This window comes from Hypomesus nipponensis, chromosome 10 (assembly GCF_054491055.1).
Source record: "Hypomesus nipponensis isolate SF chromosome 10, ASM5449105v1, whole genome shotgun sequence".
Lineage (NCBI taxonomy): Eukaryota > Metazoa > Chordata > Actinopteri > Osmeriformes > Osmeridae > Hypomesus > Hypomesus nipponensis.
Window position 1 is genome coordinate 17,601,564 of NC_140370.1, and position 13,437 is coordinate 17,615,000.

General features: G+C 52.6%; 1 protein-coding gene across 1 annotated transcript in view; it reads right to left on the bottom strand.

Moving 5' to 3' along the window:
* Nucleotides 1–1,858: 1,858 nt before the first annotated feature.
* dpydb (dihydropyrimidine dehydrogenase b) overlaps nucleotides 1,859–13,437 on the bottom strand; it is a 12,095-nt gene continuing 516 nt past the window's right edge. The window contains exons 2-23 of the mRNA XM_084706553.1: nucleotides 11,721–11,831; nucleotides 11,153–11,235; nucleotides 9,598–9,685; nucleotides 9,302–9,463; nucleotides 7,783–7,979; nucleotides 7,550–7,631; nucleotides 7,171–7,258; nucleotides 6,987–7,094; nucleotides 6,453–6,622; nucleotides 5,795–6,005; nucleotides 5,396–5,580; nucleotides 5,089–5,304; nucleotides 4,486–4,650; nucleotides 4,187–4,255; nucleotides 4,012–4,095; nucleotides 3,714–3,834; nucleotides 3,402–3,521; nucleotides 3,120–3,262; nucleotides 2,816–2,995; nucleotides 2,547–2,696; nucleotides 2,316–2,456; nucleotides 1,859–2,099 (exon numbers count right to left, since the gene is read on the bottom strand). Coding sequence (XP_084562679.1) covers nucleotides 1,929–2,099; nucleotides 2,316–2,456; nucleotides 2,547–2,696; nucleotides 2,816–2,995; nucleotides 3,120–3,262; nucleotides 3,402–3,521; nucleotides 3,714–3,834; nucleotides 4,012–4,095; nucleotides 4,187–4,255; nucleotides 4,486–4,650; nucleotides 5,089–5,304; nucleotides 5,396–5,580; nucleotides 5,795–6,005; nucleotides 6,453–6,622; nucleotides 6,987–7,094; nucleotides 7,171–7,258; nucleotides 7,550–7,631; nucleotides 7,783–7,979; nucleotides 9,302–9,463; nucleotides 9,598–9,685; nucleotides 11,153–11,235; nucleotides 11,721–11,831 — 3,045 coding nt within the window. The 3' untranslated portion in view covers nucleotides 1,859–1,928. The remainder of the gene's footprint in view (nucleotides 2,100–2,315; nucleotides 2,457–2,546; nucleotides 2,697–2,815; nucleotides 2,996–3,119; nucleotides 3,263–3,401; nucleotides 3,522–3,713; nucleotides 3,835–4,011; nucleotides 4,096–4,186; nucleotides 4,256–4,485; nucleotides 4,651–5,088; nucleotides 5,305–5,395; nucleotides 5,581–5,794; nucleotides 6,006–6,452; nucleotides 6,623–6,986; nucleotides 7,095–7,170; nucleotides 7,259–7,549; nucleotides 7,632–7,782; nucleotides 7,980–9,301; nucleotides 9,464–9,597; nucleotides 9,686–11,152; nucleotides 11,236–11,720; nucleotides 11,832–13,437) is intronic.

Genomic DNA, 13,437 nt, shown 5'->3' on the forward strand with positions numbered 1-13,437 from the left:
CTGAGGAAGCCTTGGAGGACAGGTGAGAGAATAATTTGAGGGTTAATCACTGCATCATTTGAGGGTTAATCACTGCATCATTAGAGGGTTAATCACTGCATCATTTGAGGGTTAATCACTGCATCATTTGAGGGTTAATCACTGCATCATTTGAGGGTTAATCACTGCATCATTTGAGGGTTAATCACTGCATCATTTGAGGGTTAATCACTGCATCATTTGAGGGTTAATCACTGCATCATTTGAGGGTTAATCACTGCAGAATTCTGGAACAGCTGTGACCTTTGACCTGCATCTCAGAGGGTTGACCTGGGGAGGACTCCTGACCCCATCGACACCTTCCTGTGTGACACACTCGCGTGCACACACACAATTACCACAGTATCACCTGGGAGCTTGTCTTGATACCAATGTTTCATGACATTTTAAGAATTCTAGAACAATTACCCATTAGAACACTAGAACATTCCCATATCCCTTCATTTAAATACAATTTTTCTGATGTAAAACAGATTTCACAAGGATCAAATGGGGACACTAAGACCATTTTAAAGTTGTATTCAAACCAGGAACACACTTGATGATGTTGCTAAAACTGATCTGTTCATAAATTATGAAGAGATTAAATGTTGAGGGGGTTAAACCACTGATCAGGCAGTTCAATAAGTAAACATTACTTTACAAATATTAACTAAAATAAATTACTATAATATACAATCAGTCTAAAATCAACAAGCAACTGAAATTAGTTTATTGGAGATATTTAAACTATTATCATTACATTTCTCTGAACAGCTGTGCTTAAAGAAGCCCTTAAAGAGACAGTGTAAAGGCCGAAATATGCTTCTGCGTCTCCGTTTACGGATGGGCGGGCGCACGGATACGGACGGATAGACTGCATTTATGGTAAGCGGTTCTCATACTGACCTACAGCCAAGGGAGTCTCCGTAGCTCTCCGTGGCTACGACGGATAGTTAGTAAATTCAGGAGGTGCACGTCCAGCTCTCTGAGGGCTGACGGAGAACTCGTACAGGGCGTTCCACGGAGACCAGGGCATTCCCATGTGTCCGTTTTTCGAAAGACGCAGAAGCATATATCGGCCTTAAGGCCTGAAGACCCTCTCATCCATCACCCTAAACCATCCACCACCCTTTCATCCATCACCCTCTCATCCATCACCCTGAATCGTCATTGTACAAAGTATCCATTAGCTGTCCACTCTGGACAAGGAGATGTTTGGGACCCTCTGGATGCTCTGGACAAGGGGATGTTTGGGACCCTCTGGATGCTCTGGACAAGGGGATGTTTGGGACCCTCTGGATGCTCTGGACAAGGGGATGTTTGGGACCCTCTGGATGCTCTGGACAAGGGGATGTTTGGGACCCTCTGGATGCTCTGGACAAGGGGATGTTTGGGACCCTCTGGATGCTCTGGACAAGGGGATGTTTGGGACCCTCTGGATGCTCTGGACAAGGGGATGTTTGGGACCCTCTGGATGCTCTGGACAAGGGGATGTTTGGGACCCTCTGGATGCTCTGGAACAGGGCAGCGTTGGCTCTGCCGGGAGGCCAGGATGAAGGGTTTGATTCTAGGTGGTGAAACTATCCTCGAAACTGAGAGATACAGAGGGTCTTCTTCAGGGCACAGACGGTTCTCACTCTTTCCTTCTCTATCCCTTTACCTTTCACCCTCCCATCCTCTCTCTCCCTCACCCCTCTCTCCCTCACCCCTCCCTTCTCCTTCCTTCTCCCCTCTCTCCTCCCTTCTCTCCTCCCCTTTCTACTCCTCCCTCTCTTCTCCCTCACCCTTCTCTCCTCTCCCCCCTCTCTCCTCCATTCTCTCCTCTCCCCCTCTCTCCTCCTCCATTCTCTCCTATCCCCCCTCTCTCCTCCTCCCCTCTCTCCACCCCCCTCTCCATCCTCCCTCCCCTAGCAGACAGGGTGGACAGCCTGCGGCACTCCTCTCTTGGGGGTGTAGGGGGTGGTCCTGGTGACCATCTGGATGCAGTCGATGATGGGGCACACAGAGTAGCAGAGGGTGCAGCCAGTGCAGCTGTCTGTGACCACAGGGAGGTGGGTCTCTGGGTCGAACGTGATGGCCTGGACCACACACACACACACACACACAGAAACATTAAGACTGTAACCCTGAGGAGGACAGAGGAATTCACGTGTCTCGAGATGGAGAGGTGGGGAGAGTGAAAAGGGAGAGATAGAAAAGAACAACATAGAACCATATAGATAGAGGAAGAGAGAGGGATAGAGAGATAGAGGGAGAGAGAGGGACAGAGAGATAGAGGGAGAATGCAGCTGTACCTGGTATCCAGAGTCGTTGCAGGTCATGTAACATTTGCCGCAGTTGATGCACATCTCCTCGTCTATGAGGGCCACCACCTGCTCCTTGTTATCCAGCTCCTGGTACGCCCCAATGTGCTTCAGAGCCCTGGCAATCACATCCTGCACACACACACATGTTTTAAATGGACAGACAGGCAGACAGACGGGCAGACAGCAGACAGACAGACAAACAGACAGACAGATGGGTACCTTGACAGAAGGTACGGGTTTCTTGGGAATGTTGACGCGGGCAGCGTTGGTTTCCGTGACAATGTTGTCGTTGGCGTCTCTCAGTCTCTTCTTGTACTCTGCCAGGGCGTCGGTTCGCTCCTGCAGGTAGGGCCCGAAACTGGGCAGGCTCTGCAGGGGTCAGAGGTCACAGAAAGAGGTCGAACAGACGTTACTTCATGTGTGTGTGTGTCGCACCTTTGTGTGAGTGTGTGTGTGTGTGAGAGAGACAGAGACAGAGACAGTCGTACCTTCCCCACTAGCTCCTCCACGCGGGGGACAGGTTTCCCCTTCTGGTGCCTGAGTGTGGGGGGAGACTGGCCGTCCCAGCCCTCCAGCTGCTCCAGGCTCTTCAGGTACAGCAGAGCCTTCAGCCCCAGGCAGTAGTCCTCAATCAGGGTGAAGTCCTGGTTCTGCACTGCGCTGCAAACCTGGGGAGGGAACACACACACACACACAGTTACACAAACACACGCTCTCTCCCTTCTCTCTCCTCACCTTTTCACCTCCCTCCCTCCCCCCCCCAACCTCCCTCCCTCCCTCCCTCCCTGCTACCTGCAGTACGGAGGCCCCAGCGTGAAGGAACTGCAGGCCGGCCTCAGCAGAGTCGATGCCCCCGGTGGCCAGGATGGGGAACCCTGGCAGGGCCCGGCCAATGGCCGACACCGCCCGCAGAGCGATGGGACGGATAGCGTTACCTAGGAGACCACAGGGATCACTGTAGGGGGACGGGGTGTGTCTATATACTGTGTTGTGTGTGTGTGTGTCTGTAGTCTGTGTGTGCACAGTATGTGTGTAGTGTGTGTGTGTGTGCACAGTATGTGTGTGTGTGTGTACCAGACACTCCTCCGTAGGTGGTGCGTTTGCCCTTGCCGACGCCGGGCCAGGGCGAGCCATCGGCCTTCAGCCCCATCATCCCCGACACCGTGTTGGTGGCTGTGACCCCGTCAGCCCCACCTGCACACACCATCACCATCATCATCAGCACCTTCATCACCATCATCAGCAACATCATTTTCATCCCAAAGGTAAATACACAGAAGACATGCCCCTTCAAAGAAGGAAACAGGAAGTAGGATGCAAGAAGGAAGAAACAGAAAGTGGAAAACAGGAAGAAGAGTACAGAAAGTAGGAGACAGGAAGTAGTACCTTCGTGTGCAGCCTTGGCGATGTCCACTATGTTGGTGACATTGGGCGTGAGCTTGGCGAAGAAGGGGATAGTGGTGGCCTGGCGAACCCAGCGACAGATGTTCCTCACCAGCTCTGTGTCCTGTAGGGGGGAGAGGAGGGGAGGGGGGAGGAGGAGGAGGAGGGGGAGGAGGAGGGTGGGGGGAGAGGGGAGGAGGGAGGAGACGGGGGGGAGAGGAGAGGGGGGGAGGTTTCTTTTGTGTTTGGTAGAGGTATCTGTGTGTATACGTGTGTGTGTGTGTATACGTGTGTGTGTTACCTGTCCACAGGCCAGTCCCATGCCTTTCTCTCCCATCCCGTGAGGACAAGACAGGTTTAGCTCCAACGCATCAGCGCCTGATGCCTACACACACACACACACGCACACGCACACAAGTAAGCACACACAGGTGATAGACAAGAAGGGGAAATAATGGGGAGGTGTTCAGACTAACCTCAGCCATCTTAGCCAACACCGTCCAGTCATCTTTGTTATAGCTGCACATGATACTGGAGATGATGACCTGAGGGAGGGAAAACGGAGGGAGGGAGAACAGAGAGGGAACAGAGAGGGAACAGAGAGGGAACAGAGAGGGAACGGAGGGGAACGGAGGGGAACGGAGGGGGAACGGAGGGGGAACAGAGAGAGAGAGAAAGGAGGGAAATAAGAGAACATTTATTACAACATTTTTTAATTCAACCCCGTCTCTCATACACACATACACACGCACTGACACCCAGGCATGTTCCTCACGTTATTGGGGAAGTCAGCCTTTAGCTCGGTCACACCCTGGCACCAGTAGGCCGCTGTCTTCTCGCTGATCAGCTCGATGTTGAGGAAGGAGCCTTGGCCGGGGCCATACACGTGACCTGACGTGGTGCCACGCACGATACGAGGTGACACGTTAGTCACCAGGTCCTGCACACACACACACACACACAGCAAGATGAAAGTTGATTTAGTTTGTTGCCGTCTACCATCTCAGACATTCAGACTTCTACAGCTGGACAACTCACACACACACACTCACAAACACGCACACAGACATACAGACACACACACTCACAAACACGCACACAGACATACAGACACACACACACACTCACAAACACGCACACAGACATACAGACACACAGACACTTGTAGATCAGTCAGAAGGCTAATTGGGCCCTGAGGGGCCCTGTGTCTGTGTGTGTGTCTGTGTGTCTGTGTGTGTCTGTGTGTCTGTGTGCGTGTCTGTGTGTGTGTGTGTGTGTGTTTTAGAGCCTGGGATCAGAACTGTAGTGCAGGATATTAAAAATAAGATGATTTAATCTCCTCAACGCTCTCCTCTCCTGTGTGTGTGTGTGTGAGTACCTTGTCCAGGCCGAAGGTCTTGGTGAGGGCGAACCCCCAGCCTTGCTCAAAGGCCCTGCGGATCATGGCGGTGGAGGTGGTGGGCGGGGCCGAGGCCAGGCCGAAGGGGTTGGGGAAGCGGATGCCACAGAGGTCCACGCTGATGTCCACCGTGTCGATGGAGCAGTGGAACAGAGGCAGGCTGGGGGTGCAGTCCACCGCCTGGCCGTGCAGCGCCTGGGAAGGGGGGGGGGCAGCAGCACCGTCATCATCATCACTGCTGTGTTACTGTGACAGGTGTGTGTGTGTTCCTTGCTGGTGGTCTCACCTGCAGGTACTTGTGGATGTGCCAGGAGGCCTGCTTGCCGTCGTTGACCGACTCCACAGTGGTGTTGGCCAGGCCAGCGATGTCTCCTCCGGCAAACACCCAGGGCTCGCTGGTCTGCATGGTGTCTGAGTCCAGCTCAGGGGTGCCCCAGCGGTTCAGCTTCACCGGAGCCAGCGCTGCCTGGACTGCAGGCGCAGATTACACATTACAGATTACAGGTTACAGATTATACTGTAGATAGTCAGAGATTAGCCATCATCATCATCATCATCAACATCCAACATTTGAATAACACGGACGCCAACAAAACCACGACACTGCCCAGCGTTTCCTAGACAACACCGGATGGCTACGCTTGTGACCTTGACCACGTGACGAGGATGACCCCTGACCCCTCACCCTGGGGGTCGTCCAGCATCGACCCGAAGGCGCTGATGATGTAATCAGCCTTGAGGCGTACAATCTGTTCCTCGTCCTCCAGCCAATCACCGGCCTCCGTCAGCTCTGTGCGGCATAACTGCAGGCCGGCCACGCGACCCGCCTTCATGATGACCTCACGGGGAGACAGGAAGGGCAGGAACTCACACTTCTCCTCCTTGGCCAGCTCCATCTGACGGGACAGGAACAGGAAACGCATCATTGCTCAGCGCCCCTGATGTCTGGGAGTCCCGGGCTCAGTCCAGATGTAAGCGGTGGGAGGAGTAGCAGAGGTGGTTCGGTGAGGACTGTGTCATGAATACTAAGACAAGCAACTGAGCGTATATATATGTGTGTGTTTGTGGGTGTTCTAGAACACATACAAAGTTACTTTCCTTTCTTCACCAAAGTCTTAATAATATCTTCTTTGTTGCCATGACAGCCATGCTGAGCTACCAGCGTTTTAACGACTTCACTTAAAAATAAAACCACTGTTTAGATACTAATCAGAAATGTATCTCTCTCTCTCTCTCTCTCTCTCTCTCTCTCTCTCTCTCTCTCTCTCTCTCTCTCTCCCTCTCTCTCTCTGTCTCTGTCTCTCTCTGTCTCTCTCCTCTCTCTCCTCTCCAGGTGAGCCTACCTCCTCTGGGACAGCTCTGATGTTGGTGAAGCCCTTCCTGAACACCACGAACACCCTCCTGGCTCCGCAGCGCAGCGCCGACGTGGCGCAGTCAAACGCCGTGTCCCCCGCCCCCAGCACGATGACCACGCCCCTCAACTCAGGCAGGGAGCCACGGCAACTACACATCCCTGGGGGCGGGGGAAGAGAGAGACCAAGGGATGGAGGGAGAGAGAAAGAGTGTGCATTCCAAGTGTGTGTGTGTCCAGGTGTGTGTCCAAGTGTGTGTGTGTTCCAGGTGTGTGTGTGTGTTCCAGGTGTTTGTGTGTGTTCCAGGTGTTTGTGTTCCAGGTGTGTGTGTGTGTGTGTTCCAGGTGTGTGTGTGTGTGTGTTCCAGGTGTGTGTGTGTGTGTTCCAGGTGTGTGTGTGTGTGTGTTCCAGGTGTGTGTGTGTGTGTGTTCCAGGTGTGTGTGTGTGTGTTCCAGGTGTGTGTGTGTGTTCCAGGTGTGTGTGTGTGTGTTCCAGGTGTGTGTGTGTGTTCCAGGTGTGTGGTACCTGTCTTGCTGGCCTTGGCCACCATGGGGAGGAAGTCCTTGGAGGTGAAGAAGCCCTGCTCCATGGTCAGACCCTTGAAGATCTTGGCTCTGTTGGCCTGGGGCAAACCTGCAATCAACACAGACACAACTTTATTAACCAGAACACACATGGGGGGGGCAAAGATCCGGAGGAGGAGACTGACCAATCCCGATGAAGACAGCCTGGTAGCCCTCCTCCTTCAGAGAGGGGATGGTCATCCCATCTACCCCCAGACCCTTTTCCAGCACCACCTGGACACACACACACACACACACGTTACACACACTCTCCCAAAGGGACGTCCACCATCCCACCACCCCCTCCCTCTCTCCCCCTCCCTCTCTTCCCTCTCCCTCTCCTCCCTCTCTTCCCTCTCTCTCTCCTCCCTCTCTCCCCCTCCCTCTCCTCCCTCTCTTCCCTCTCTCTCTCCTCCCTCTCTTCCCCCTCCCTCTCCTCCCTCTCCTCCCTCTCCTCCCTCTCCTCCCTCTCTCTCCTCCCTCTCTCCCCCCTCTTCTCTCTCCTCCCCCTGTGTGTATATGTACCTTAACTCCCAGGTCCTTCATCAGGTCTATCTCAAACTGCACCACCTCGTAGGGTAGTCTGAACTGGGGGATCTCTGCTGTGCTGTGGGGGAGAGAGGAGGGGGGATGAGGGGGGAGCGATACACAGGGGGAGACAGAGAGACATAGACAGCAAAAATAAGATGAATAAAAATAAAACTGACATACTTTATAAACTCAATTAAACCAAAATAATCCTAGCAGAGCCTCACTACCTCAGTCCTCCTATGAACTTCTGCTTCTCAAACACGGTGATGTCATCGTAGCCCAGACGCGCCAGGAACGAAGCACAGCTCACACTGGCGGGGCCGCAGCCAATCAGAGCGATGCGAGCGTGGAAGCTGGGGGGCATCTGGTCTGCGGGGGGCAGAGCCGGGTTCCTTACCTGGGGGATCCCCATCTTACTGAACACCTGGAAACACACACACACATGATACACCATAAACACACACACACCAAACACACACGTGCAATAATTAATATTTGGAGATGGCGATAAGGAGAGGAAGAGAGATGAGGAGGAACAAGAAAGAGAAGCTGCTATGGACCTGACATTTATACCTGTCACACTGGCCAAAGGTCGTGTGTGTGTGAGAGAGAGAAAACGACACATTAACATGTGACATTTGACATGAAGAGATGTGACAGGCTGAAATAGAACAAAATGATTCCAGTCTCTCTTTAACCCTCTGGCAGGGAGCTGTCATTATACAGGAGTGTGTGTCTGTGTCTGCGTGGGGGGTGTGTGTGTGTGGGGTGTGCGGGGTGTGTGTGTGAGAGAGAGACAGAGAGAGAGAGAGCCAGGACAGTGACAGGTCTCTCTGGGAAGGGTCATCCAATCATCGATGTGATAAACAAGCGTGACCTTTCTGACCTTTCTCTCCCCTTTTCCACCAAAGCATTTTGGGTGCCGGTTCGGAGCCGGTGCCTAACGCGAACCAGTTATTTCTCTTTCTACAGACTGGGAGCCGGAAAAGTGGTTTGTACGTGGTTCGCAACGAGCACCACTTCGGAGCTGGTCTAGTTTACGAACCAATAAAGAACCGCTTGGGGCGGGGTTAACGTGACCAACAAAACGATTTGGCAACCATTGCTCTAAGTTTTTACAATTCATATTTCAGCTAAACGGTACTTGTAAATCAGAATCTGAATGAAAATGTATCGAGAAGTGGGCAGTGTAGTTGCTGACCACGCTTACGCCTGGGGCGGGGTTGCCAAATGGCGAGTTGAACAAACACGTTGGATGCGCCGTGTTTGGATGCCGATGTAGGTCCGCAAAACCTTGAGCAACAACAGCAACAAAACGTCCGCCATTGTTGATGTTGTGTTTGTGTTTGGCGCTACCGCGCTAGCGTTGCTGGGAAGTATGAGACGTATATAGTGACGTAATGACGTGGCTCTGTGGTGGCTCTCGCCCGTGGAAAATCTAACCGGTTCTAAGTAAGCTCCGTTCTTGAACCAGCTCCAAACTGGCTCTAGCACCAGCTCCGAACTAGCTCCCGGTTCACTTTGGTGGAAAGGGGGTAACTCACCTCTACACACACACCCCACCCCTGCACAGCCCCAGCCCCTCCCCCAGCCCCTCCCCCTGCACAGCCCCAGCCCCTCCCCCTCCCCTAGCCCCAGCCCCTCCCCCTGCACAGCCCCAGCCCCAGCCCCTCCCCCAGCCCCTCCCCCAGCCCCAGCCCCTCCCCCAGCCCCTCCCCCTGCACAGCACCAGCCGCAGCCCGGTACCTCGGTGGCAAACTGCTGCAGCCCTCCGATGTTGATGGGCCCCTCCTCGGAGGCAAACAGGTTGCAGCCCCCCACACACAGCTCTGAGGTGGGGCACACCATCCCACAGGTCAGGCCCAGGGGGTTGTCTGACAGGATGGACTTTGCTGCGCCGTAGTAGTTCTGATTCACACACACAGAGGACACACACACAGACAATAACCCATAAATTGATCACCTAATGTGCAGTAAATAATTAAACCTGCAAAACATGAGACCCATGAGGGTGATGTGTGTGTGTATGTGTGTGGCTGCACCTTGTTGGAGATGCTGGTGATGAAGGTCTTGATGTCCAGGTTGGTAGGACAGCTCTTCTGACACGGAGCATCAGCACATTTCAAACACCTGCAGACATCATCATCAACATCACCATCACCACCACCATCATCACCATCATCACCACCATCATCACCATCATCATCACCATCATCATCAAAATCATCATCAACATCACCACCATCATCACCATCATCACCACCATCATCACCATCAACATCACCATCATCACCATCATCACCATCATCATCACCATCATCACCATCATCATCACCATCATCACCATCATCACCATCATCACCATCATCACCATCATCACCATCATCATCACCATCATCATCACCATCTTCACCATCATCACCATCATCAACACCATGTTGTCTGGTGTGGTCTATTCATGTTTATTAGGGAGAGCCTTTTTAATATATGTTGGCATTGTAGCTGCTAAATGCACGCATTATTAAAGCTATAAAGTCTTCTGCCTACTACCCTAGACTTTCCATTGAATAAATGTTTAGGTGGGTTAGAATCTGGGTTTATTCTACGTTGGTTGATAGGATGGCTCTCTAGGTTAGCTCTTGCTATTTAGCTAACTTGTTAACCGTAACCATGACGCGTTGCTAGGACAATGGAGGCATATGAAGTGATTTAAAGACGTTAGCCCTACTCCGGCTCTAGTGTGTGGTACATGTACACTACCTGGTTAATAAATAATTGTCGAGTATTGCTATTGAATCATTACATGATGAACTGGCATAAGCACCAGCCCAGAACCAGCACCTTGGAATTTTGGGTTTAAAAGGGGTGTGTGTTCATGTATGTTGGGATATGTTATGTACCTTATCTAAATATTTTAATTAACGTCGGAGTTGATAGTTTAAACCTACAGTTGTGCACTTTCATTTGTAAGCCTTTGTTTGTTTGTCAATGATATGTACAGTTTATTGTTTTCAAAATAAAATGAACTGAAATGTTAAAAAATAAGGACAATTAATCGTTTAGATTAATCAACTAATCGATTAAATAGTCTACAGATTAATCAATAGAAAAATAGTTGTTAGTGGCAGCCCTAGTTCACATACACACACACACACACACACACGCACACACACATCCAGTAAACAGACACACAGACTCAAAGTACACCCACCTCACCAGGGACCCAGAGACCACACCCCCCCATTCCCCCCCCTCCCTGTCCCCCCTGCCTTCCCCCCCCATCCCCCCAACCTCCCGGTGTGACCCTGTGTGTTGACTTAACAGAGGCAGAGTCCAGAGGAGTAAAGATCACTTGGTTTCAAAACAGGAGGAGAGGAGAAGAAAAAACTGTCCTGCTCTCTCTCCTCCCCTTCCTCTTTCTCTCCCTCCCTCCTCTCTCTCCCTCTCTTCCCCCTCTATCCTCTCTTCCCTCTCCCCTCTCTCCCCTCCCCTCTCTCCCCTCTCTTCCCTCCTTCCCTCTCTTCCCTCTCTCCACTCTCTCCCCTCCTCCCCTCCTTCCCTCTCTCCCCTCTCTCCCACCTCTTTCCCCTCTCTCACCTCAGCGCCTCCCGCAGTGCTCCCCGTTCGCTCAGAGTGGTGTGCTTGATGTCATCAAAGTTGTTCTCCAGCTGTACACAGCTCTGAGGAGGAGAGAGGAGGAGAGGAGGAGGAGAGAGGGGGGAGGAGGAGAGGAGGAGAGAGGGGGGAGGAGGAGAGGAGAGGGAAATGAGAGAGGGATGTAGAACAAGAAAAGAAAAGAATAGAAAGAATAGAAAAGGAATATTGATTGTTTATCCATAAGTCTCACATAAACCAGTACACAGTGTTTAAACGAGATATAAACGAGGACCAGAATTAACACCAGAACCTGGACCTGGACCAGACTAGAACCTGGACCAGACTAGAACCTGGACCAGAACCTAAAACTGGACCATGAACTGGACAAGACCAGGATCAGACCAGGACCAGGACCAGGACCAGGACCAGGACCAGGACCAGGACCAGGACCAGGACCAGGACCAGGACCAGGATCAGACCAGGACCAGGACCAGGACCAGGACCAGGACCAGGACCATGACCAGGACCAGGACCAGGACCAGGACCAGGACCAGGGGAGTTGTCTTACATCACAGCTCTTCTCCTGGTTCCTCTTCCAGTGTTTCTTCTCCTTCTTCTTGGTTGCCGTGGAGAAGATCTCAGCGTGGGTCTTTACCCGAGGGTTCAGAGCCAGGATACTCTGGGGGAGGGGGGGGGGGGGGAGGGAGGAAGGGGGAGAGGGAGGGAGATAAGAGATGATTGGTTAAGCAGAGGAGTTCACCAACCCTTACATTTGATTGGCATAAAGTGTGAGTTTACAATCTCTTATCTTTGATTGGTTAAGAGGGACAGGTTGAAGGTCTTATCTCACACACAAACTGAGATAAACCTAGAAAGTCACATTGTTCCCAGGGCTAAAAATGCTTGGTACACAAATATCTGGAAGCACTGTTCTGTTCTAGAAACGGAAGTTATACATTCACGTGTTCTGTTACAGAAGAACACTCTGGTTACTGATAATGTTATTGATTGTCAATGATTGTTTCCTCTCCACAACTCCTCTGCTCCTTTCCATTTCTCCCCTCCTCTCTTACCCCACCTCCTTCGATCCCCTCCTTTCCTCCCCTGTCTTTCCCATCTCACCCCTCCCGTCTCCCCCCTGTCTCCCCCCTGTCTCCCATCTCTCTCCCCTCTCTCTCCCCCTCTCTCCCATCTCTCTCCCCCTCTCTCCCCTCTCTCTCCCTCTCTCTCCCTCTCTCTCCCCCCTCTCCCCCTCTCTCCCTCTCTCTCCCCCCTCTCTCCCATCTCTCTCCCCTCTCTCTCCCCTCTCTCTCCCCCTCTCTCCCATCTCTCTCCCTCTCTCTCCCCTCTCTCTCCCTCTCTCTCCCCCTCTCTCCCCCTCTCTCCCCCCTGTCTCCCATCTCTCTCCCCCTCTCTCCCATCTCTCTCCCTCTCTCCCCCTCTCTCCCCCTCTCTCCCCCCTCTCCCCCCTCTCTCCCCCTCTCTCCCCCTCTCTCCCCCTCTCTGCCCCCTCTCTCCCCCTCTCTCCCTCTCTCTCCCTCTCTCTCCCCCTCTCTCCCCCTCTCTCCCCTCTCTCTCCCCCCTCTCTCCCCCTCTCTCCCCCTCTCTCCCCCTCTCTCCCTCTCTCTCCCCCTCTCTCCCCCTCTCTCCCTCTCTCTCCCCCTCTCTCCCCTCTCTCCCCCCTCTCTCCCTCTCTCTCCCCCCTCTCTCCCTCTCTCTCCCCTCTCTCTCCCCCCTCTCTCCCATCTCTCTCCCTCTCTCTCCCCTCTCTCTCCCCTCTCTCTCCCCTCCCCCTGTATGACAGTACCTGTAGTTCTACTCTGGTGGTGCACATCATCGGAGGAATATTCCGAACCATTACAGCCCTTTGTCTGTGCCTCCTCCCCCTCTCATCTTATCGGACACTGATGACCGTTCCAGCCGCGTTTAATGAATCCGTGAGCACACACAAAAGCGCGTGTTTAGCGCGCTCACAAAAGCTGGGTATTTAAATCAGCCGTCCCGGGTACCGTGTCAGCTGAATAGGTGTTATAATTGCCCCGCGCGGACGACCGTTATGACATTCAGTAGAATAGTTTTTCCCCTCTTCAGATGTTAAGATCACATGACTCGTTCTCTTCTGACTCAATGAAGACAGTTAAACATGAACCTGAAGAATAGTACACTTATATTTTCTCTCTCTAAAAACTCAAGTTGAAGTGTAACCGTTGACTTCTTGAGTCAGTCATGCCGGAGAGCGTGCGGGAGCTGTCCCTGGTGCTAGGGCCACCGGCCGCGCGCCACGA